At 38.4% G+C, this 26,232-nt stretch overlaps 1 protein-coding gene across 1 annotated transcript in view; it reads left to right on the top strand.

Moving 5' to 3' along the window:
* The window catches only part of LOC109951435 (calcium-dependent secretion activator 1-like), a 105,072-nt gene extending 79,058 nt beyond the window's left edge, over positions 1 to 26,014 (top strand). The window contains exons 2-4 of the mRNA XM_020585945.1: positions 3,986 to 4,099; positions 20,342 to 20,674; positions 25,973 to 26,014. Coding sequence (XP_020441601.1) covers positions 3,986 to 4,099; positions 20,342 to 20,674; positions 25,973 to 26,014 — 489 coding nt within the window. The remainder of the gene's footprint in view (positions 1 to 3,985; positions 4,100 to 20,341; positions 20,675 to 25,972) is intronic.
* Positions 26,015 to 26,232: the final 218 nt, after the last annotated feature.

Here is a 26,232-nt window from a genome sequence, read left to right as displayed (position 1 = left end):
TTTAAATGCTTTACTTTTCTTTGCTGAAAACAACCATCTTCTGCTTCTAGATGAGGTTGATGAGAGTAATGAGCCAAAAAGAAGCTAGAGCAGCTGTAGAGCCAAAGAAAACTGTTCTTTGTGGGTTTGTCACTATTCACAGTCATTTCTCACAGTTATAAAACATATTGGAAAAAGCAGTTTTAAAAGTCTTAAAATATAGTGAAGTTGCTAGGTTAGCTGCTAAAGTCTTGACAGTAGCTTTGCTGTCTAAAGACATCTATCAATATCACTTTCTTTGTACATTTGCATATCTTGTCAGTCTGTCAATGTTACGGTTCATGTGGTGTATGGTGTGGACCCCAGTAGCAGACACAGGCTAGAGGAGGGGGAACTAAAGAAAGCAGTTTATTGAATAAACACAGGTTATGCTGGACGGCAGGAAGACGAGCAGACTCCGGGCAGGCAGGGAGTGCAGGGGGCAACCAAGGACAGGCAAGACAAGGAACCAGAGGGACGAGGAACCAGGAGGACAAGCAGGAGAGCCAGCAGCAGGAGGGACACAGGAACCAGAAGCAAACCCAGAAAATAAAAGCACCAAACAGGCAGCACCACCCAAATCATAACAGTCAAGGTGGAGATGTAAATGTGCTAAAGACCTGGGTTTCTGGGAAATGCAGTTTTTAAAAGGCCACTAAAGACAAATGCATTAAATAAACAACTGTAAAACATTACTTTTGAAAAATGTATCATCCCAGTTTAGAGAAATGTTGCAAAGCTGGACTTAAAGTAATTTATTATCCTCCCATTATCCAGAGATGTCTTTACTCTTCTCCCCTCTCTTCCCACCCCCATGACAGCTCCTTGACAGTACTACTATCCCCCCTGTAGCTCCCCAAATCCACCCCCCACCCACCAGCCATCTTCTCCCTGGAGTGGCAGTGGCACTTGACAGTACTCCTAGCCCCCCTGTAGCTCCCCAAATCCACCCCCCACCCACCAGCCATCTTCTCCCTGGAGTGGCAGTGGCAACAGAGCATTACATGATAACAGATGCCTCTTAACATGCACAGCTGGAGTGGAACGATATCCTCGGAAAAAGAGTATAATGTTTCAGAGTGGTTTCCCTAAAGTGAAATGCTTCTTGTGAAAACTAAATGTGTACTACATGTTTCCATGTGTCATTATATTATTAAATATGCACTCATCACATTGTATATGTATAAACAATACTGTTTAAAATATAAAACATGTAACAATGTGTATTTGATGACAGGAAAACCCATAGTGCTAAAGTTCATATAAGCTTAGTGAATTATGTTAATTCAACTAAATATTAGGCTTAATACTAATAAATAAACTAATCAACAAATGTTACCGCTGTTAATAAAGGTTTACCTATTCAGTTTAGTCAAAATGTTTCCAGTAGTTGAGTGTGACACTCTAGGCCCCCCTCAGACAAAACTAAGAGATCGTTGCTGTTCTTTGTCTTGTTCCACAGATTTACAACACAAGGCAAATAACTGTATAGAAATGGATAGGATGGTTTGTACATTAGTAATAAAAAAAAGATAGAGCAACACATTAATTTTAGTGGATTTTGTCACTTTTTTGTACTTTCAGAAGTACAGTTCTGTGGGGGGGGTATAAACAGGAAGTGTAATGTTGCCATGGATTCTGTGAGTTATGCTGTGAATTAAAACCTTAACCAGTACTGTATTTGTTTACATTTTGGCAAGCTTGCATTAGCAGATTATAATTGCAATGTACCTATGGATGGATGAAACTTTGTGTGAACAGGAACCTTGGAATTCAGTCTACAAAGCTTTTGACTTTAACACCAAGGACTGTGGTGCGCAGTCAGAGTTGGTTTCTCTAACCATCCTCACAGTCTTTCATAAAATGACTGCAGATCAGAAAAAGCTCATCTGAATTGTTTCTGTATTGTCATATACTGTAAGTCATTTTGAATGACACTGAAAAACTGCTTATTTCATTGTTCAGGTATGGGGACTTATTGGATATTTCTACCACATCTGTAATGGAGTTACTGTAATTTCAGACATTAGCAGTGAATTTAAACATTACATACCATAGACACTGGAAAATTAATTAAAGATGTATTTGACTTGTGTTGCACTTTGTGGTGTCTATGTTTTAAATAATGCCAAATGCCAATTTAACGTAGGAAAGATAAATGAGTTCACATACCATGGTCTGACCTTCTAATATTTAGTCATGTACTGATGTATCATGGATAAAGAGCAGCACACAGCTGGCTCAGCTGTGGTTCATCTGAACTGTTAACTTTGACCCTGCATTAAGGAAGCTGTAATCTCATACTGCTTTTTCTGCTGCAGTGCCCATGGTAACAGTTACTATGACTGCAGACAGGCACTGGCCAATGGGTATGGATGCTTCTAGCAGGGAAGGATGCTCTTATTGGTCATTTCATTGTAGTGCTACTGTCTCTGTTAAAGGAGGATTCATATAATAATTTGTCATAGTTTATAAAACATAATGTGTCACTCTCACCGTGTTTGTGTCCATGGTTAGATTTTAAATTATATTATAACTGGGCACAATAACAAAGTGGGATCCAGACAATAGTCACCTGTATAGACCTACTCTAAAGCGACAATTTCTAAGTATGCTGGCGGTCCAAAACAGACATTTTAAAATAACAGTACCTCGCAATAGTGTATCTCCAGCAAAGTGTTTGATTCTAAAAGACAATCTTTGTTGTCAACATTTAATTATCAAGTTTAGCCTAATTATTTAAAGCTGTACCTCTCTTCCCTCCAATTTATCACTCATATTTATGTGATTGCAGAGCTATTAACCTCATAAACTGTGCTGATGTTGGCCTAGTATTCTACTGAATTGAACCATTTGAACCAGCACCACAGTGAACTGACTTAATCTTGGCAGGCATTATGCATTTGGTAATACTCTTGTACATCATGTTAACTCAGGCTATATGTTTAACCAGAACCTGCAAGTTTTATTGACACATACTGTAGTAGATTAAGGAATTCTTACATTGGAAAAGACAAAAAGAAAAACATGGTGTGGCAGATTTCTGGAAAATGCAGACAGTGTTTTGTCTTATGCAGCAGTAGTAGTAGCAGTTCAGTTTTATAATCACAGCAGTCACAAGACTACAGTTTTAGCCACAATGGATTAATGGAAAATTGATTTTTCCATAGCAGCAGCTGTGTGTGTTAGCCACAGCCAACCAAAATTTCTAAACTTTCAGATATCCAACAGCTCATCGGGTTATTTTTATGTATGTGAGACCGGTTTGACAATTTAATGAATATACAAGCAAGCACTGATGCATCTGGCAGACAGTTACTAGTTATGGTAATCACCAGTAGAGCCAAACACCTGCTTTAGAGAACCTAGACTGAATTGAAGATACTCAGAAGCCCTGCCTCAACACCATGCCCAATGGTGATGTGATCACTCGTTTAAAGTGTTTGATTGGCAATGTGATAGCTTGTTAAGAAAATTTACAATATAGTATTTTTGTACATTTCTACTTGTAGTACATGGATAAGATTTTTTTTGGTTGTTACTCGTTTTATCTATAGACACTGTTATCATTTGTACTGCTGTTAAACTACAGGTCAAAGTTTTTAAGATCTGTAAACCTGCTATGAGAAACATACCCCATCTCATTAATGACCACTTATTTTTCTGTCACAATTGGTTTAAATGTTGATATATTTGAAAAACATGACAGTTTTAAAGATGCACATATGGGTGCACAGTAACACTCATAATCCTGAATATTCCTGCCAACTCACAGTTGTTTTGAAACTGAACTTTTGTGCATCTCTGTATTACTGCCTATGTATACACATACATATACACACACACATGCAGCATATACATGAACTAAACATACTTTTTGTTTAATTTGAATCATTTTAATATAGTAGTTATGGCCATGATTTTTATTCACTATGATAATCTCTTTGTTTGTTAACATCTTCCTCAGATCAGTAAGCAGCAGCTGCAGACAGTCAAAGAGCGTTTCCAGGCATTCCTAAATGGAGAAACTCAGATTGTAGCAGATGAGGCCTTCATTAATGCTGTCCAGAGCTACTATGAGGTAAGTTTGTATTACCTGTTACACCAGTGCACTCACAAAAGTTATATTTTATCTAGTAATTGTCCAACTCAGGTATAAATGAATTTGTTGTAGATTTATTTACAAATCCATTGTTTAATTAATATAAAATGCCATTAACCCTGACCTCTGACTTTCCTATGGTGGTAAAAATAAAAATATACAAAATACTAAATGTTAATTTTATATAATTTTTAATAAATAGAAAGTGTCTGCAACCTTTATGTAAGTTCAGATGTCTAAAGTACCTTTTGCAGGCTGTAAACCTCCCCTTGCAGAGGCTGTTGTTGTTTAAAATGAAATTGTCCAAGCAGGGAAACTAATAATAGGGTGAAAAGTAACCTCCGTGGAGATAACTTGTCTTGGCTTTGATAAATGGTGCAGAATGTGCACTGAGCTCCACAGGGCAGCGTTAATAATCTGCTCCCAAATGGCCAGGATTCAATTGGCTTGAGCCACAAAAGAGCCTGAATCTCCTTGGCATCTCAGTCTGTAATGCACGGTGCATTTACAATTTAATATTTGACATACAGTATGTGGAGTATCTCACAGTCAGTAAGCTTCAGTTCCTGAATTCCAAGAAATGAATCATTTCAAACTAGAGAAATGCATTTCCTGTTGTAAGTGCATGTGGATGCTGTGTGCTGAAGGATCACCCTGAAAATGCTGAACATTTTGACACCTGAAAGGCATATCTACCTGAAAGTATGTTGAAGTAGAATTTTCCCATTCATTTGAAAGGGGCAAAATTTTCAGAATAAAGCTAAATATTTTAAAAGTGTGATGTTTTGAAAAATTCTGAATTGAGGCATGAATGTCCTTGAGGAGCTCAACATTTTGATACCCGAAATAGCTGAAGGTATGCCGAAGTAGAATTTCCCCATTCATTTGTATGGGGCAAAATTTTCAAAATAAAGCTAAATATTTCAAAAGTATGAAGTTCACAAAAGTTTTGAATACAAGCATGAATGTCCTTGAAGAGCTGAACATTTTGATAGCTGAAATTATGCTGAAGTAGAATTTCCCCATTCATTTGAATGGGGCAAAAGTTTCAAAATAAAGCTAAAAATTTCTAAAATATGAAGTTTAGAAACTTCTGAACAGAAGCATGAATGTCCTTGAAGAGCTGAACATTTTGATAGCTGAAATTATGCTTTTATTTTTAATAAATAGGAAGTGTCTGCAACCTTTATGTAAGTTCAGATGTCTAAAGTACCTTTTGCAGGCTGTAAACCTCCCCTTGCAGAGGCTGTTGTTGTTTAAAATGAAATTGTCCAAGCAGGGAAACTAATAATAGGGTGAAAAGTAACCTCCGTGGAGATAACTTGTCTTGGCTTTGATAAATGGTGCAGAATGTGCACTGAGCTCCACAGGGCAGCGTTAATAATCTGCTCCCAAATGGCCAGGATTCAATTGGCTTGAGCCACAAAAGAGCCTGAATCTCCTTGGCATCTCAGTCTGTAATGCACGGTGCATTTACAATTTAATATTTGACATACAGTATGTGGAGTATCTCACAGTCAGTAAGCTTCAGTTCCTGAATTCCAAGAAATGAATCATTTCAAACTAGAGAAATGCATTTCCTGTTGTAAGTGCATGTGGATGCTGTGTGCTGAAGGATCACCCTGAAAATGCTGAACATTTTGACACCTGAAAGGCATATCTACCTGAAAGTATGTTGAAGTAGAATTTTCCCATTCATTTGAAAGGGGCAAAATTTTCAGAATAAAGCTAAATATTTTAAAAGTGTGATGTTTTGAAAAATTCTGAATTGAGGCATGAATGTCCTTGAGGAGCTCAACATTTTGATACCCGAAATAGCTGAAGGTATGCCGAAGTAGAATTTCCCCATTCATTTGTATGGGGCAAAATTTTCAAAATAAAGCTAAATATTTCAAAAGTATGAAGTTCACAAAAGTTTTGAATACAAGCATGAATGTCCTTGAAGAGCTGAACATTTTGATAGCTGAAATTATGCTGAAGTAGAATTTCCCCATTCATTTGAATGGGGCAAAAGTTTCAAAATAAAGCTAAAAATTTCTAAAATATGAAGTTTAGAAACTTCTGAACAGAAGCATGAATGTCCTTGAAGAGCTGAACATTTTGATAGCTGAAATTATGCTTTTATTTTTAATAAATAGGAAGTGTCTGCAACCTTTATGTAAGTTCAGATGTCTAAAGTACCTTTTGCAGGCTGTAAACCTCCCCTTGCAGAGGCTGTTGTTGTTTAAAATGAAATTGTCCAAGCAGGGAAACTAATAATAGGGTGAAAAGTAACCTCCGTGGAGATAACTTGTCTTGGCTTTGATAAATGGTGCAGAATGTGCACTGAGCTCCACAGGGCAGCGTTAATAATCTGCTCCCAAATGGCCAGGATTCAATTGGCTTGAGCCACAAAAGAGCCTGAATCTCCTTGGCATCTCAGTCTGTAATGCACGGTGCATTTACAATTTAATATTTGACATACAGTATGTGGAGTATCTCACAGTCAGTAAGCTTCAGTTCCTGAATTCCAAGAAATGAATCATTTCAAACTAGAGAAATGCATTTCCTGTTGTAAGTGCATGTGGATGCTGTGTGCTGAAGGATCACCCTGAAAATGCTGAACATTTTGACACCTGAAAGGCATATCTACCTGAAAGTATGTTGAAGTAGAATTTTCCCATTCATTTGAAAGGGGCAAAATTTTCAGAATAAAGCTAAATATTTTAAAAGTGTGATGTTTTGAAAAATTCTGAATTGAGGCATGAATGTCCTTGAGGAGCTCAACATTTTGATACCCGAAATAGCTGAAGGTATGCCGAAGTAGAATTTCCCCATTCATTTGTATGGGGCAAAATTTTCAAAATAAAGCTAAATATTTCAAAAGTATGAAGTTCACAAAAGTTTTGAATACAAGCATGAATGTCCTTGAAGAGCTGAACATTTTGATAGCTGAAATTATGCTGAAGTAGAATTTCCCCATTCATTTGAATGGGGCAAAAGTTTCAAAATAAAGCTAAAAATTTCTATAGCCCAAAATGATTAATATTATATAGGTTGTTGGGTCCAGAGATCTTGAGCTTTTCTGCTGCCTGCGCGCAGGCAGAGGGGTGAGAGAGATCTGGACGTGTAATGTGAATTTTACCTGTGATCCTCTGAATAAACCAGCACGGTTATTTTTTATAAAATCTAAAGCAGTCTCTTTCGTCTCATTGAGAGTTCCTGGTTTGAAAGAACCGGAAGAAGCTACAGAGAATAATAGCTTATAATTTTGATCACTGAAAGTATCCTGAAGTAGAATTTTCCCATTCATTTGAATAGGGCAAGTTTGTCAAAATAAAGCTAAATATTTCAAAAGTATGAAGTTTAGAAATGACTGTCCTTGAAGAGCTGAACATTTTGATACCTGAATGGCTTTGCTAGATGAAAGTATGCTGAACTTATTAAAGATGTGAAAATAGTCCAATAGTACCCCACAGACTAGGTAAAACGTGTGGGGCGGGGGGACAGACAGAGAGAGGAGTTATGTTGAGGCATGTCCCAATTACACTGCATTTTATCAACCACCAGATGGCACTCCAAGACTGTGTCATTGACTCAGCACCTTGAGCTCCAAGTGACTTGTATTGCAAAAAATTAAAGCTAAATAGATTAAAAAGTATAAATGTTATAAAAAAGTTGAGTACAAGCAGGGATGTCCTTGAAGAGTTGAACAGATTGAGACCTCAATGGCCTGTATAGCTGAAAGTATGTTGGACTTAAGTGCCAAAAAAAGGTGGAAGATCCCAGAATAATAATAATAATGCAGGATACGGTTCTTATTACCATTGCTAACTCTGAGAGACGAGACAGTCCAAGTAACTTCAAAACAGTGCTGATTTATTCAAAGGATCACAGGTAAAATTAACATTACATGCTCAAGTATCTTGCACCTCCATACTGCACGCAGGCAGATGTAAGATGAAAAACCCTGAGCCCACCAGGTCTATACATTATATCACCTTGGTTGGGCTAGCCCCATACTACACAGAAACGTCAACCGGGATGTCTCTGTTACCAGCATTGCAGCTGGTCCTGACAGTAGTCAAAACATGAAGCAAATCAATGTGTGTGTGTGTATCTAAAAACATTCTAACACAACCTCTAGTGACATGTCATGACATTAAACATAAGAAAATATTATGGCTAAGGCTACAGTTATACACATCATAATAATAATATTAAACACCCTGTCTGCTGACAGTCATCAACTCTTCTCTCTAGTATCCTTGACCAGATGTACCCTGTAGAAACTCATAAGCATGCCTAAGCATTTAACAGTCTAACTATACATCCTATCTCCACTAAACATTTCTAATACATAAAGTATCTATCCAATATCTATTTGACTAAAAATACCTAACAATAATAATGAATAAAGAACAGGAGAACATAGTGTGGATGCTTTACAGGATCCACACAATGAAAAATCAAGACCATAGTGTCGTTACTGCATTTCTATGGACAGCAAAATTCTGTAGAGACTGAATAAGAACTGAAGCAACAGAGACTGTATACTGTATGATTTTAGTTTGGATACTGCAAAGAAAAGCTTCTCCATTTGAGACAGTAATTTTCAATTTTATGTGTGAACTATATGTGAATGTTGACATAGTGTATTTACCATCACCTAGTTTATAGAAATAGTTTGTTGAACTCATTCCTCCATCATAACTTTTGTCATTCTGCTCAGCTTTTTTTTTTTTACAATCCAACACCTCAACATATTATTTCACATGTATTAATCACTTTATATATGTAAACTCCCAGGCTTATTGATGCCTTCACTTTCAGCACCAGAAAAAAAAAACACCTCCACTGCTCACTGTGTTATATGAGTACACATACAGCACATTCTGGACAACATTCAGCTTTTATTGAAGCTGTATTTATGCAACCCTGTCTACTAAAAATAATGACTACTCTGGATAATCAACACCTCTCTAAAACAATTTTAACAAACTGAATATTATTTGTTGTATTTTACTACTGTACACTAGTTTTAGCTGGATGGATCCAATCAACTACTACACTATATAAAATATACAGAGGGCAATGCATATGTCACTGTAACCAGTCATGTAAAATACAACATGTACACACATACTGTAGACACATGAATAGTGTCACAGTTTGTATTTTCGTTTAAGGACCCACGCACAGACACCAAACCTAGGAGGATGTGGTGAACAGTACACAGGACTGGCAGCTCAGCTAAGTGGGTAAAATGGTGGGCACAGATAAGTACAGTGGCAACTTCTGAGGTAGACAAATATGAGCTTTACTCAGTACATACAGGTAAGAGTGGCTGCAGCCTATACAAACAAACCAGTGTGGGAAACAGGCTTAGCTGTGGCCACAGGGACAAATATTGTTAGACTCCAAACAGCCAGGCCTGGCACACAGTTCAGATGAGGGGCAGTCAACCAGATACAGGGAGAAACTAGAGTCCATACACAAGAAAGGCAAACAGAAAACCCAGTACAGATAATTTACCAAAGAGAAAACAAACATCCGAACACTGGCTAATCCAGCAGTTCAAATGGGGGCCAGGCAAGGTTGGAGTGCGATGGAAAACAGGTCAAAATCAGGACAGGCAAAGAGAGCTAGAAATGTTATGTTTGCAAACAATCAGATTCAATGAGTCAGTGGTAAGAAAGAGGGGATCCAAGTCATAATTGAGAGCTGTTTTTTGTTCCCAAATTTCACTGCCTGTGTTCTAAATCTACTCCACTAAGAGAGAGAGAGAGAGCACCAGTGGTCAAGTGAACCAAACCAGTGATTATCTTGTGGTATCATATATTCTATAAGGCAAATAAACATAGCCACTCCTCTGCACAAACCTGCAGAAAGACTTTTATGTGAATGCAGCCAAAAGATAGGTTTAATTCTCCCTATCTTTGATCCTTATGTCTCCACGTTTACCACGTTGAACATTACAATAAATGTAAGCCTTTGAATCCACATATGCACAACTAAATTGTTACTAAACAAGTCATCCAGCTTGTGCGACCCATATAACTATAAACATGACGGCAAGCATACCAGAACTCTGTCATTATGGAAACTGTTCATAAATATGCTGTTATGACTATGAAACTGTTGGGGCTTCAATGTGTTTTGTCAGGCAAACTGCTTGGTTAGGCTGAGAAAGAAAAAATTACTTAATTAAAGAAATGCATTTCCTGTTGAAAATGCTTGTGGATGCTGAGTGCTGAACGATCGCCCTGAAAATGCCTGAAATCAATTGCTGAAACTGTTGAGGTTGCTCGGACACGGGTATGAGCGAGCAAAGAAAAGATGGACCCAGGTGGCTGGCTTCGGTGCAAGTAGTGAAGGATTTATTTACAGTGCAAGGTTCAGTGGATTAAACAGACAGATGCAGTATGATAATGAGTCACCGGGTGTTGATCTGTGGCAGTGGGAAACAGTCGGTGGTGAGATGGATAGTTGTAGGTCGGGCTGTGAATGCTGGGGTCACTCCTGAACTGGTCGTGGTTGAGGTGAGGATGGCTGAGGAGACAGGAGCATGTAATGACAGTTAATGGAGACTGTGCATCGACCTGTATGGTGGAGACTGGTAGGGCTGAGTAGAACCAGGGTCCAGAGGAGAGGTCCGTAGTCACAAAAAGAACAGCAGGAGAAAGTACTGACAGTAAATATGGAGACCAGGAGACCGAGGGTAAAAAAAGGAGCAAAGAGACCAAAAGACTAAACTAAGCGAATGTAAAACTTTTAGGACTAGGAAGAAAAGGAGCAAAAGGAGCCTGACACTATGGATTGAACTGGCAAGGGAGTGAACGGTGGGCAGGGTATATATAGGGAGGAGACTAATAGGGTGCAGCTGGTGATAATCAGGGGCAATGGGTCAGGTGTGCTGGATTGTGTAATCAGGGTGAGGAAGCAAAACTAAAGTGAGAAAAGCAAGAGAGGAAGGAAGGTGCAGCTGGGGAAACCTGACAGAAACAGCTAAGGGATGTCAAGAAATGGCTGAAGTTCTTTGTTGAAATAGGTGAAGGTTGAGAAGAAATGGCTCAAGTTCTTTGTTGAATAAGCTGAAGGATGAGATACAATAAATATCCTTAAGGAGCTGAATATTTTGATAGCTAAAAGTATGCTGAAGTAGAATTTCCCACATTCATTTGAATGGGGCAAGATTTTTAAAATAAAGCTAAATATTTCAAAAGTATGAAGTTTAGAAAAATTCTGAATAGAAGCATGAATGTCCTTACGAAGATGAACATTTTGATAGCTAAAAGTATGCTGAAGTAGAATTTCCCACATTCATTTGAATGGGGCAAGATTTTTAAAATAAAGCTAAATATTTCAAAAGTATGAAGTTTAGAAAAATTGTGAATAGAAGCATGGATGTTGTTAGAAGTTAACCCAATTCTTTTGTTGGAAGCATGAGAAGTGAAGACAGGAGAGGACTGTTTAAAATCAACAGAAAGTTTACTGAAAGTCTGAGCACAGTGAAGTCATTACAGCGCTGGGATCAGAGAGACAGAGCTCCCGCAGGAGATTCGACTTCTCTTCACCCCGTGTTAGGTTTTTACAATGCATTTATCTGGCTGGGCCAGGGCCGGCCTAAACAAAGGTACAACAATTCACACTTTGTAATCCTATTGGCCATTTGGAGTGAGTAGGTCAACCCCTGCCTGCGCTTGCTTGCTGATATGTGATCTAGACCAGGTGTGTGTGTGTGTGTGTCTGTGTGTCTCCGGCACCCTGATCAATGGGTGGCCTGAGTTGCAGGCCCCCTTTGTCTGTGATGCTAATAAGTATGTTAAACTGGCCAGGTGGTCATTTCAGGTTGTAGCCCCTGGCCTCTGCAGGACATCCCAAGACAAAGCAGAATCTTGGAATATGCTAAGCGGGTCTACTGTGGGTGTAAAACAGGCCAACAGGCCTCTGGTAAAATGTAAATAGCCTGTCTGGTCACAAGGAGATGCAGACATCCTGTTTCTACACAGAAGTTACAGCTATAAGCTATTATTTCTGTGTAGCTTCTTCCGGTTCTTTCAAACCAGGAACTCTCAATGAGCGTTTAGCCAAAACATGAGGAAAAGTCAAGGTGCGTGACTGTTGTTTTCGTGGTGTGTATCTAAACAATTGGACATAACCTTACACTTTAAGACAAATATTAAGACTAGCATTACAGTTGACCCTAAAAGCTCTTTTCCTGTAACCTTGGCGTGCCTGCAATCCCTGCAGGCTGAATAGTTACAGCAAACTAGTCACCCTGTCTGCACTAAACATTCATAGACAACAGATCTCTAATCCATATCTATCTAACTAAGAAATAACCTAACACAGCATTCAAAGTAAGCAGATTCTACTTCATTACAGTTGTAAGATATATAAGCAAGGGAAATAAATGTATTAAAAACAACCAAAGCTCAGTAGTTCTGGACAATCGTCAATACAGCTGTAATATGTATAAACAAGGAAAATAAAGTTATGAAAAGTAACTAAAGGGAACTAAAAGCATGAGAAGTAACTAAAGCTAATAAAGTAACTAGAGTCTATAAGACTCAAATCTTACAATGTCCTTGAGGAGCTGAACATTGTGATAGCTGAAAGTATGCTGAAGTTGAATTTCCCCATTCATTTGAATGGGGCAAAATTTTCAGAATAAATGCTAAATATTTTAAAAAGTATGAAAGTTGTAAAAAAAAAGCTGAATACATGCCATAATGTCCTGAAAAACCTGAACATGATTGATTTGATACAAGAATGGCTTTTCTAGCTGAAAATATACTGAACTTATTAAGATGGGAACATTTTCCGATTGGTCCCCACAAAGTATGTAAAACAAGTAGGGTTGTCTGTGTGTGTGTGTGTGTGCAGATGTTTGTGTGTCTGTGTGTATGTGTGTGTATAAAAAAGAAAGAGTAGTCCTACACACTGAGAACTTCTGGAATGTGGCTATTGAAATGACATAAAATGTAAACGGTAATTATGCAAAAATCATAAAAAATATCAAAAAGCTGTTTACAGTATGAATATCCAAAGAGTTGCTGAATAGTTATTAGTTGAAATGGTGGTTTTAGCTGAAGGTATGCTGAAGATATGATGTGAAAATTTTTCCCATTCGTTTGAATGGGGCAAAATCTGCTGAAAAAAGCTAAATATGTTAAAACGTATAAATGTTACAAACAATAAAAATACAAGCACGCATCCTTAAAGAGCTGAACATTTTGATACCTTAATGGCTTTTGTAGCTGAAAGTATGCTTCACAGCATCCACACCACAAGAGTGTGGATGCATTACTGCGTCCACACAATAATGCTGAACTTAATAAGATGGGAACATTTTCCTGTTGGTCCCCACAAAGTAGGTAAGACAGTAGGTCTTTGTGTGTGAGAGTGAGTGAGAGAGAGAGAGAGAGAGTAGTCTTACACCCTGAGGACTATTACAGTGTTGCTATTAAAAAGAAACATCATGAGAATCGCTCTGAAAATGTCTGAAATCAAGTGCTGAAACAGCCAAATGATGAGAAGAAGTGGCTGAAGTACTTTGTTGAAATAGCTGAAGGATGAGATGAACAGAATGATTAACTAAGCTTGGACGCAAAATGGACAATGAAACAGCTGGATGGAACAGTTATTGTAGAGCATGGAGTGCAGCTGACAATCTAGTGTACATAGAAAGAGCACACAACCTGAAACAGAGGAGTGGTACAATCCACAAGGTTCAGAGAATGACAACAACATCAGCTGTAGTTTCACTGAAGCACATTTTTGAACGTGACATGGCTTACATAGCTATCAGCAGAGTGACCTTCCTTAGTAGACTGCACCAACTGGACATGGATGAGACATGATTTTATTTGAATCCAGAGATCACATCAGCCCTGGAGACCATGAGACAAGCCAACATGGATGACATGATGTTGCTTCTTCAGATTGGACAAACACTGAGCAGATCGTACACTCTGACCATCGTTCACCATAACACAGAAGGACTGCCATCTCATGTCGGTGACATGAAGAGTCATCATGAATTGTGTCTGGCAAATGTTTTGTGTCAGAAACAAACCTATAAGGCTGCAGCTGGACAGTTAAAAATTAATAAAACGCAACTGACAGATTTTCCACAAATGGCCAATAGAGGTGGTGGTGTTGTTGCTGCTTATGTCAGAGACCACATTCAAATGTATGAAAAACAGTACATCTATAATTTAACTGACCTTGAGTTCATAGCTTTTAAGGTTGAAGCCCCAGCAAGTGCAATTGTATACAGACCTCCAGACTACAGCTAGCCATCATTCCTGTCAAACCTGTGAAGCCTATTGGATGGATTTGAGTTTCAGTTTCATTGTCACCCCATCACTGGAGCTGTTTACCTCTAAGCGATTGTTGGAAAAATTATTGGCAATATGTTTACTAAGGGTCAGTAAACACCGAGAGACCTATAGTGAAATTATTATACATCTTGTATGTGTACTGAATAAAACAGTAGAAGTGGAATAGATAGTGTATGTTCCCTATGGAATGCATGTATCAAGCTTACACCCTGCTGTTACATGCAGTTCTCACGAGCAGTCAGACTGCAGATCTGCGGAAATGTTTGTGATCACACCCCATTCTACGACACAGAACCTACCACGACTATTAAGTCTAAATGTATAAATGACCCTCAGAGAAACTGCCAGACAACATAGCTAATTAGGAGTCACCTGTCACTGGATAGATGACATCTCTCTAGAGAGGCACTCTGCTTTCCAGAAATGTTTTGGAGACATCATGAAACAGGACAAGTACAGACTTCAGCAGACAGTCAGGATTGCAGAAAAGGTCACAGGTCAAAAGCCTGCCCTCCATGGAGGACCTGTACACCTCACAGGTCAAAATTATTTAGACATGTTGAGACTTTTAAAACCTCCGACAAAACAAATCCGGCTGTTTAACAGAAGTGGCCCATCAGGATAACATTTCACATGTGATGCAGGAGGTTAGAACAGGTGGAATCTAATGTAGTAATTATTTTAAATGGTTTGTCATTTCAAGGCCAAACGCAGCTTTTATTTTGAAACTTCTGGCACAAGGACAGTTTCTTCCCTTGGGCTGTCACTCTGATGAACACTTGACCCACAACAGTATGACTGGACAATAACCCTCACACACAAACGTGACCCATATTTAATTTGAGGTTAAAATTTATTCCAATTGAGCTTATTTCTAACTAGAAATAATAAAAGTTTATGGTCTTACCTTTACTTGTACACGAAATCCATTTGTCAGTTGGTATGTATTACAAACCCTTTTGCCGTTCGAATCCAATATTAAAACAAATGTTTTCAATAAAGAAGATCCTTCTGGACAAAAATGTCCAGACTGTCAAAAATGTTTTGATTGAAAGTCCAGATTTCCGAATTTTCTCAACTTGGAAATGTAATCTTCCATTTTAAAAAGGCGGATTGTAAAGGAAATATAAACAAGCATGAAGAAGATTGTAGGTAGCGCAAGAATCTGTGGGCTCACTAGCGCCCTCTGCCTTGAGGCAGGCGTACTGTTTGCCTCACCAAGTAACTTTTTTACTGGGTTTTATGGTTAATCTGCGTGCCTAAACACGTTACAGAACTACATTTTATACATTATCCAGATTATGGCAAGGCAGAGCATATAATCAGAGTGTTTGAAAGCATTTTATTTGCGATATATAGAGGGACAGCGACACACTATTTGCATCACATAAAGCTTTGTGAGGATTACACGATCCACCGAGAGGCACAGCAAAGTGCTGCCTCATCGCACATCTCCTCCATGTATTTCAATGGGACATACGGAAATTCTGCTATTCTTTATTGAAAAAAATTCCTTCAACATCGGATTCGAACGACAACACACACCAGCCGACAAATATTAACATTTATAATATTTTATGGTTAACTTTTTTTTCTTTTCAAGATTGACAGGGGAGGCTCTGCCTCACCTGCCTCCCCTGACCGCACGTCACTGCTGTAAATATACCCTGTACAGATTATACAGCTTTGTACAGGTCTCTATTTTTAAGTACTCTAACTTTATTCCTATTATTTCGTCTCACAATCGTTTACTGCCTGTTTTTATTGCTTAGTTTGTTGCTTGATAATGCTTATTTTTTTATACTAGCCTTATGATGGTTTACTGTTTACTTTCCCCTATATAATTGACTTCACCCTCGACATTATTGGCAGCTTTATGCCAACATGGACCAGGAGTTTGATGTGACAGGTGTAATGCCATGTGATGGACATATCAAAAGAAGTGACATGGTCGTGAACTGATATGCTGAGAAACATGGTGTCAGTCTCCTTTATGCACATTTGTATTAATGTTATCATGCTGATAAACTTTGCTAGAGGATGAATGACTTTCAGCATACAGCAAAAGGTGAACCAGCAGAAAGTTGTCATAGCTTTAAAACTTAAACAATGACATTTCATAGTGAGTTGATAGTGGATTAGCAGATCTTAGCTTGTCAGCATCCACACAATAAATAAAGAACAGGAAAACATAGTGTGGATGCTTGTGCATCCACACAATTAGGTGCAAAACACTCATGACACACTGGCACTGATTGCCTGAAGACTAGTCCTGTTTTATCTACCTGCCATCCACCCCAGTCTCCTCCTAAGACCTGTGACACAGCAGGCTGATGGTTGGCTGTCGGTGAGTATCTGGTACGGCTCATCTTCCTAGTGTGTCCTACACCATTAGCACTAGTTGGACCCTCTTGGCAGCTTTTTAGCTGATTTGGCTTGTTGAATTAGTAGTGGACCTCTCGGTGAGAGACACCACTCTGATTAGATGTTAAGCTTAGCAAATCAATGAGGGAAGAAAACAGACTGGGAAAGCCCCTTCAGCCTGTTGCTGCAGCATTGACGATCTTACCCATTTAGTGCAGTTTCTCCTTATTTTTTGCCTCCACAGCCTCCCTTCTTCTTTCACAACCAAAAGAGCAAGGGCAGAGAATGGCAGTGTCATTTGCAACTTATTATCAGACATATTATTGATTAGAAGCAACTATAAACAGTAGCTATTTATGTGCTATTTGGCTGTAGTCTGTGCAGTGTGTTCAAGTGCCACTTTTTCAACCCTGAGTGAAAGTCATTCAAGTGCCACTTTTTCCCAGACAAAAGTGACGTGAGGCGACGCAACAGTCGACCTTCATCGCTTGCTGTAAATATACCCTGTACAGATTATACAGCTTTGTACAGGTCTCTATTTTTAAGTACTCTAACTTTATTCCTATTATTTCGTCTCACAATCGTTTACTGCCTGTTTTTATTGCTTAGTTTGTTGCTTGATAATGCTTATTTTTTTATACTAGCCTTATGATGGTTTACTGTTTACTTTCCCCTATATAATTGACTTCACCCTCGACATTATTGGCAGCTTTATGCCAACATGGACCAGGAGTTTGATGTGACAGGTGTAATGCCATGTGATGGACATATCAAAAGAAGTGACATGGTCGTGAACTGATATGCTGAGAAACATGGTGTCAGTCTCCTTTATGCACATTTGTATTAATGTTATCATGCTGATAAACTTTGCTAGAGGATGAATGACTTTCAGCATACAGCAAAAGGTGAACCAGCAGAAAGTTGTCATAGCTTTAAAACTTAAACAATGACATTTCATAGTGAGTTGATAGTGGATTAGCAGATCTTAGCTTGTCAGCATCCACACAATAAATAAAGAACAGGAAAACATAGTGTGGATGCTTGTGCATCCACACAATTAGGTGCAAAACACTCATGACACACTGGCACTGATTGCCTGAAGACTAGTCCTGTTTTATCTACCTGCCATCCACCCCAGTCTCCTCCTAAGACCTGTGACACAGCAGGCTGATGGTTGGCTGTCGGTGAGTATCTGGTACGGCTCATCTTCCTAGTGTGTCCTACACCATTAGCACTAGTTGGACCCTCTTGGCAGCTTTTTAGCTGATTTGGCTTGTTGAATTAGTAGTGGACCTCTCGGTGAGAGACACCACTCTGATTAGATGTTAAGCTTAGCAAATCAATGAGGGAAGAAAACAGACTGGGAAAGCCCCTTCAGCCTGTTGCTGCAGCATTGACGATCTTACCCATTTAGTGCAGTTTCTCCTTATTTTTTGCCTCCACAGCCTCCCTTCTTCTTTCACAACCAAAAGAGCAAGGGCAGAGAATGGCAGTGTCATTTGCAACTTATTATCAGACATATTATTGATTAGAAGCAACTATAAACAGTAGCTATTTATGTGCTATTTGGCTGTAGTCTGTGCAGTGTGTTCAAGTGCCACTTTTTCAACCCTGAGTGAAAGTCATTCAAGTGCCACTTTTTCCCAGACAAAAGTGACGTGAGGCGACGCAACAGTCGACCTTCATCGCTACTAGTTCTTTCACATCGGCTTGGTGTGCCTCTGCCCTAACATGGACTTTCTGGCTCTGTAAATTACATCACCTAACTTACTCCTTTGCTTGTGTCACAATTACTATGCTCGCCAGAGGTCACCAAACTATAGCACTTAACTATTGGTTGTAATAACCTGCTGGCACAAATGACATACAGTCACTTTTACAGGAGGGCAGTCTCCAGATAAGCCATATTTTGTAAATGTACTTAAAATGCTCAGACTTCACATTTCCTCCAAGTTCTATGATGATGTTTTGAAGCTCAACAGTGTTTGCAAAGCTCTCATAATGAAATTATTGTATAATTTTTGTTTCACTGTACGTGTGCTTGCTAAAAGCACACGTAGAGACAAATGTTTCAAAAGAGAACATTTGGAGATTTGAAGTTGCTGTTAGGTGTGAAAACAGAACAAGTAAGTGTATCTGTGTTGGGTTGGTGGTACTGACACAGACTGGCACTTCCGTATCAGTTATTGTGGCAGCACAAGCAAGGTAAATTATTATAATGTCACATTTAACAGATGAAGGTGGTGGTGATGCAGGTTATCCAATTCAGTTAAAACCTAAAGCTCTCAGCTCCACTTAAGCTTCAGGCTAAAAGTGATGGAGGCAGACAGTGAGAGGGAGAGAGAGAGATCAAGGGACAGACAAAATACAAAGGTAGAGAAAAACAGAGACAAAGGGTCAAAAAAGAGCTTTGACGGTGATAATAAGTGATAGGACTTTACCAGCCATCAATGTTTTTATGTGTACTTTTCACAGCAGTGAAAAATACCATCAACATTAATGTGCCTTTCCAGAAACAGAGCTGTGTGATCCATGGACATCAGTATTAATATTTGCAACTGGAACTACTTTCTGCCAAAGAAACAGTTTCAGGTCCTATTCTATACTAGATTTTGTGCATTATCTAGAGTAACAAGTGCAGTTTTTCACGAAAGTGATGTTTTTGCAAAACTTTTGAAAGATAATTTTACACTGCTGTGAGCACCGTTCGCTGCTGTTCTGTTCACTCCTATTGTGGAGATTGAACTCTCAGAGACAGATATGTCCACTCTTGGACAAAACAAAGCAATATGTATGGCTAGATATCAACAGCGGTATATTAACAGAGAGAATATGTCTTTTTGTAATTTGGCTAAACCAACTCCTTACATTAGCCCCGTTTTTTAAAATTTAATTTTTTTTTCCTTTTTATTTACAATTTTTGCATTGACAATTCAATTTTTGTTAGAGAAACAGCTAATTGTGTCAAAAAGAGTAAAAATATGACCTTGAACCATCAAGAAACTGTCCATGTATACTGTTGTACAGTACAAACTATATGGACAGAAGACATGTTTTCAAAGTGTGATCTACTGTATATAATGTACATTACAACAATTGTCCCTCTTCTACAGTGAGGCAGAATTTTGATCTGCTTCACTTCTTGACGCAAACATGAAAATAATCCTTGTCAGTGAGAAAGGTTTACAGATGTTGACAGCCTGTGATGATGGAACTTGTTCAACAGTGTATGTTGGTGGTCTGTTTTCAGTTTGCTGCTGAAGGTGTTCCTATGTTTATCTACACAGTAAGTTGGCTAAAATATTGTAGTGCTGTTCATTTTTAATTTAAAAAAACTTGTCCATGAATCAGTTTAGCCCTACTCTCTAGCATTAGCAGCTAGCTGCCTTCTCTCAAAAATTAAGCTCTCTCCCCAAAGCATCCCTGATGAGTTTGTTATACAGTAGTTAAACATCAGAAATCTATAGGAATAGGATTTAAAAACTAAAGCAATCTGATCTCATTTTACAAATTAATCTACTGATTACAGGTCTTCTTGAAAAGCGACCGTGTGTCCCGGATGGTGCAAAGTGGTGGCTGCTCTGCCAGTGACTCTCGGGAGGTTTTTAAGAAGCACATAGAAAAGCGAGTGCGCAGCCTGCCTGAGATTGATGGCCTAAGTAAAGAGACGGTTCTGAGCTCCTGGATGGCCAAATTTGACACTATCTACCGTGGGGAAGAGGACCCCAGGAAGCACCAGCAGAGAATGACTGCCAGCGCTGCCTCTGAGCTCATCCTCAGCAAAGACCAGCTCTATGAGATGTTTCAGCAGATCCTGGGCATCAAGAAGTTTGAGCACCAGCTGCTCTATAATGCTTGCCAGGTCAGTCTCTTAAGCATATCATATATACATTACTTTACTTTTTATTTTGGAATGTACATGTGTTTTTTGAGCTTGTTCAGGTGGTGATTTCTGAGACATTATGCCCCATTTCTGGCCTAATATCTCTAAGGGAATTTTGAGTGTCTCCTTTGACTTAAATGTAGTACTTTTTATTTAAGAAATAATTTAAGATAATCAGATTAAATTATTTAATTTTACTTCAGAATTTAGTATAACATTGTGTTCATATAAAATGTTTTTTTGTGTGAGAAGGTTCTTCGATTGTCAGAATTGATCAATACTGGCTGACATAACTGTGCAGCTGATGTCACGGTGGTTGGTAACACTTATTACTAATAGCCACACTGATTGAAAAATATGTTGATTTAAGAGTTATAATTTCTAGAAGTTGATTCACAGCATCCTGTACTGTCAGTGTCATTCACACTTGTTGCGAAATTTGGGATAATATTATTTTGATTTCATCCACATTCTTAATCTCACATACATAGCTCAGAATGCCGGGGTCTGTCGGAGGTTTCTTCCATTAAAGGGAGTTTTTCCTCCCCACTGTCACCAAGTGCTTGCTCAAGGGGGATTTGTTGGGTTTTCCCTATGTAATAATAGTGATAACAGTAAGGTCTAGACCTTACTTTGTAAAGTGTCCTGAGATGACTTTTGTTGTGATTTGGCGCTATACAAATAAAATTTGATTTGATTTGTTATTTTTCTAATCAGGGGAACAGCTGGGATTGGCTTCAGCCTCCCCCCATGACCCTCTTTGGGAGGAGCGGTATAGATACTGGATGTCAATTTGCACACCACTAGACATGTCTGAATTGTTTTTAAAACAATTACAGATGTGGACAGTGATCTAGAGGTCTAGAACCACACTCTCCCAAAATCAATTCATTGTTGTCAGAAACAAACAAACAAACAAAAAAAAAAACAACTCATATTTATGTACCCTGTTGCTTAGATTGCTTAACTGTACAGGTGCCAAGAAAATAGAAAAATAATAGTTTTATTCTGGCTCGTGTTTTACTAAGTATTCTGTCCTGGTTTAATTACAGTAGAAGTACAATGATAAAATGTGTGTAATATTGCATGAATGACATCCATCACTTTTGGCTTGAAGCCTTCAAGGAAGATGGGGCTCTAGAAGTTACACACACACATCAAGACACACATCTTTGTTTTTGTCACTTACTGGGTCCCTACATAGGCTTACATTCAGAGCTCCAGAGCCAGGGCTACCTGCAGGTAGTAGGTATAGGGAGAGAAAGGACACAATGCAGGAGAGAGGAGACACAGTTAATGACATGTAATGCTGGCATGCAGATGCATGGAGAGAGAGGAGAGGAACTCAGAGCATAATGGTGGGGGGCAGTCTAGGCCTATAGCAGCAAAACTAAGGGAAGGCTCAGGGTCACCTCATCCAGCCAACCTGCACTCTGAGAGCGAAGTGCTCTGTTAGGATGATAAGGCTCTACGAGGTCTTTAAGATACGATGGAGCCTTGTCATTAAGGGCTTTGTATGTTAGGAGAAGGATTTTAAATTTATTCTGGATTTTACAGGGAGCCAGTGGAGAGAAGCTAATATGGGAGAGATATGATCTCTCTTGCTAGTTAGTCTGGCTGCAGCATTTTGGATTAACTGGCTTTTTAGGGAATTATTGGGACATCCTGATAATAAAGAGTTACAGTAGTCCAGCCTGAAAGTAACAAATGCATGGACCAGTTTTTCAGCATCACTTTGAGACAGGATGTTCCTGATTTTTGCAATATTGCACAGGTGAAAGAAGGCAGTTCTAGAGATTTTGTTTATATGAGATTTAAAGGACATATCCTGGTCAAAAATGACTCCAAGGTTCCTCACAGCAGTATTGGAGGCCAGAGCTATGTCATCTAGAGTAACTATATGGTTAGACAGTAGATTTCTAAGATTTCCAGGCCCAAATACAATAACTTTGCTTTTGTTGGAGCTTAAAAGTAAGAAATTACAAGTCATCCAGGCATTTAGGTCTGATCAATTGATCTGATTCATCTGGATTTCTAGAAAAATATAAGTAAGTATCATCTGCATAGCAAGGAAAATGCAGTGTTTCCTGATAATATTGTCTAAAGGGAGCATGTAAAAAAGTGAAGAGAACTGGACCTAGCACAGAGGCATGTGGAACGCCATGACTAACTTTAGTCTGCATGGAAGATTCATCATTAACATGAACAAACTGGAATCTATCTGATAAATAAGGTTTGAACTTTGAACAGTTAGTGAGGTTCTTTAAATTCCAATAACATGTTCAAGTCTCTGTAATAAGATGTTGTGATTAGTGGTATCAAAAGCAGCACTGAGATCTAAGAGGCCAAGTATAGAGATTATACCTTTTTCTGAGGCTAGGAGAAGATCATTGGTGACATTCAACAGTGCAGTTTCTCTACTATGATGGACTATATAACCAGTCTGAAAATCCTCAAACAAATCATTCTAGTGCAAGTGGTCACATAACTGCTTTGCAGCAGCTTTTTTGTGGTTTTTACAAATAAATGGGAGATTGGATATTGGTCTATAATTACCTAGAACACCTGGGTCAAGAGTAAGGTTTTTGAGTAGAGGTTTAATTACTGCAACCTTAGAAACCTGCAGAACATAGCCTGTTAATAGAGAGAGGTTAATCAGATCTAATATGGACGTGTTGATTAGGAGTAAAACATCTCTGAGCTGCCTGGTCGGCATGGGGTCTAAGAGACATGTTGATGATGAAGCAATTGTTGAGATCAGCTCAGAGAGATCTATGGGAGAGAAGCAGTCTAAATATATAGGAGGTCTTACAAATGTTGCAGCACTGTCAACAAGATTATTGACTTGAGTGGGAGCAAAGTTAAGGTGGCTGCCTTCCATTGTGTTGACACATGGCACTGAAGTAAATAATGATGGAATTATTTAAATTTGGCAACAGCATTGTCAGATAAACATCTACTGTTGTGGAAATTTCCCCCCACATACTGTATAGTCCATTAATGCATATTCAGAAATTATTAGAAAATGGTCAGACAGAAGAGGGTTTTGGGGAAAAGCTATTAAGTGTTCAGTTTCAATACCATACATCAGAACAAGTGCTGGTGGTTAATTTGATGAGAGAGACTCAAACTTGGTAAAATAGACTATAACCATGTCTCAGAAAAAAAATGCCTATATGAGAATTGGTTCAACAGAAATACAAGTGTGCTGCCTGTCTCGTTAATTCAACAAATCCATATAGCAGCCCAGCATTACATATCATCAATTTAAATAGGTCACCATTTAAATCTTGCATCATAAATATCAGAAATATGTTCCTGTCGCTCTTTTGCATTTAAATACTGATGTTAATGTAGTTGAAATCATCACTGAAAATTCATGGCAGTTGATTTTCTGACAGTCTAGGCTATAAATATATATCTTAAAAAAAGAAAGAAAGAAAAAGAATGAATAGTCAGAATAGTCACACTGAAGACAGACAACTCACAAAATCCTTAGTCAGGTGCATCCCTAGTGCCAGCCTCCTGTCCCCACAAGTTAAGCCGGTCCCTGTGAAGCTAATGCGCTCCCGGTTTTCTGTCCTCACAAAAGCAGAAAAACAAGGCCACACAGACATGCACACAGAACCCCAAACCTAAACATTTTATTTATTTATTTATTTATGTTCATTAAGCTTTAGAGGCACTGAATTTCTTCTTTCTGAAGTTGCAAAATTATTAAATTAGCTGGAGTTGTGATAGGTTCTTCAGAGGTAACCAATTAGTAAGACATTTTAATATTTTGTCAAAACATTGTTTGGAATTTCTTAAAGCTTTAATTGAGAGAAACATTCAATCCTGACAGCTCCTGACAACTAAATGTTCTGGAGTTGTACTGGGCTAATTAAGTAAGACTTTTACTTTTTTTTTTTTGCTAAGGCAGCTACTCTAAACTTATAATCACTTTCAGCAAATGGCTCCACATAAATGAATGCCAAAAGAAGCAGTCCTTCACTTTAAACAACTTTAATATTGATGGCCTTTGTGTGAATGCACATCAAAAGCAAGAGTGGTGCATATGCAGCTTCCCAGGAGCTGATAGACATATTGTCTTGACCAGGCTCACTGATGAGGAAAACAAAACTGTTTTTAAGGTACTGATTCAGTCACTTTATTTCCTCTTGCAGGAAAATCTGTCTACACAGGGGGTCTTCAAATGGGGGACTCCAGTCCAGATCTGGAAGTTTTGAAATATTGAGCATAGGTTTCAGTAGCATTTTTAAAATTTTGAATCTGAGTTTTGAGTTCTAAATACTCTTATTGAATCTCAATCCTATCAAATCTATTTGAGTATTTTGTCAGTGGAAACTGTAACAAAAAATTCTGTTTTGTATATTTATGAATCTTGATTTTACTGGTCATTTTAAATGAGACTGTCCAATTACTGCTTCCCTTATTAACCCTGTCCTCACTCATTTTGCTCCTGGAAAACAGTGCTGCAGCCACACAAGTATAAACAATACAGTGAAGATGATACTTATTCATCTATATTATTCAGTAAATATTAATTTTGAAAAATTTCTTATGATTTGCACTGCTACAGGTAAGAGAGACTAAACTAAATATTGAATGTGACTGAATGATCTATAACCTTTATAGCAATTTAAAGTTATGTATTAAATTGCTTATTTTGTTTTAAGAACACACCAAAACCCCAACATTTTAAATAATTTTTAATGAACATTTAGGATGATTACAGATAATGGATTATAAAAACTGTCAGTAATTCTCAATTATGTGATTGCCAATTTATTGAAAAAAGAATACAAAAATGTGTCATATGGCGTTGTAGTCGAGACCACCTAAACCAAGACCAAGCTGAGACTGAAAGAAGACAAAAGCTTTACAGGGTTGAGACTGACACAAGACCAAGACCACACCAGTGCTGTTAAACTGAATATATTAGTTTGATATTAGCCTACTACCTCTCTTGTGTTTCAGTGACACTGAAGACATTATATACTTAGGAGTTAAGTTACTGAATCTTTCCTTGTAAAATTCCCAAAATTAAGAAAAACCCCCCCCCCCCCCCCCCCCATCCCATTTAAGTGTTGTGAAATCATAGTGGTAAAAGTGAAGTTACTGAATATTTTTCCCAATAAAAAATCCCCAAAATTATGCAAAAAATTGTTTCAGTATAACCAACAGGAGGACCCTGTTGGCTGAACTGAATTTGACTGTAGGCCTCCTACACTATCTATCCATCCACCCATTATGTATGCCACTTATTCCTTATAGGGTCACGGGGGGCTGGAGCCAATCTACGCTGACATTGAGTGAGAGGCGGGGTTCATCCTGGACAGGTCACCAGTCTATCACTGGGCTGACATGTAGACAAACAACTACACACACTCACTCCTACAGGCAATTTTGAGAAGTCAGTCATTCTAAACTGTATGTCTTTGGACTGTGGGAGGAAGCCAGAGTACCTGGAAAGAACCCACACAGACACAGGGAGAATGTGCAACCTCCACACAGACAGGCCCCGGGTCAGCCGG

The sequence above is a fragment of the Monopterus albus genome, unplaced genomic scaffold, assembly GCF_001952655.1.
Source record: "Monopterus albus unplaced genomic scaffold, M_albus_1.0 scaffold388.1, whole genome shotgun sequence".
Lineage (NCBI taxonomy): Eukaryota > Metazoa > Chordata > Actinopteri > Synbranchiformes > Synbranchidae > Monopterus > Monopterus albus.
Note: the sequence above shows the minus strand (reverse complement) of the source record. Positions and strands in the feature narration are given on the sequence as shown.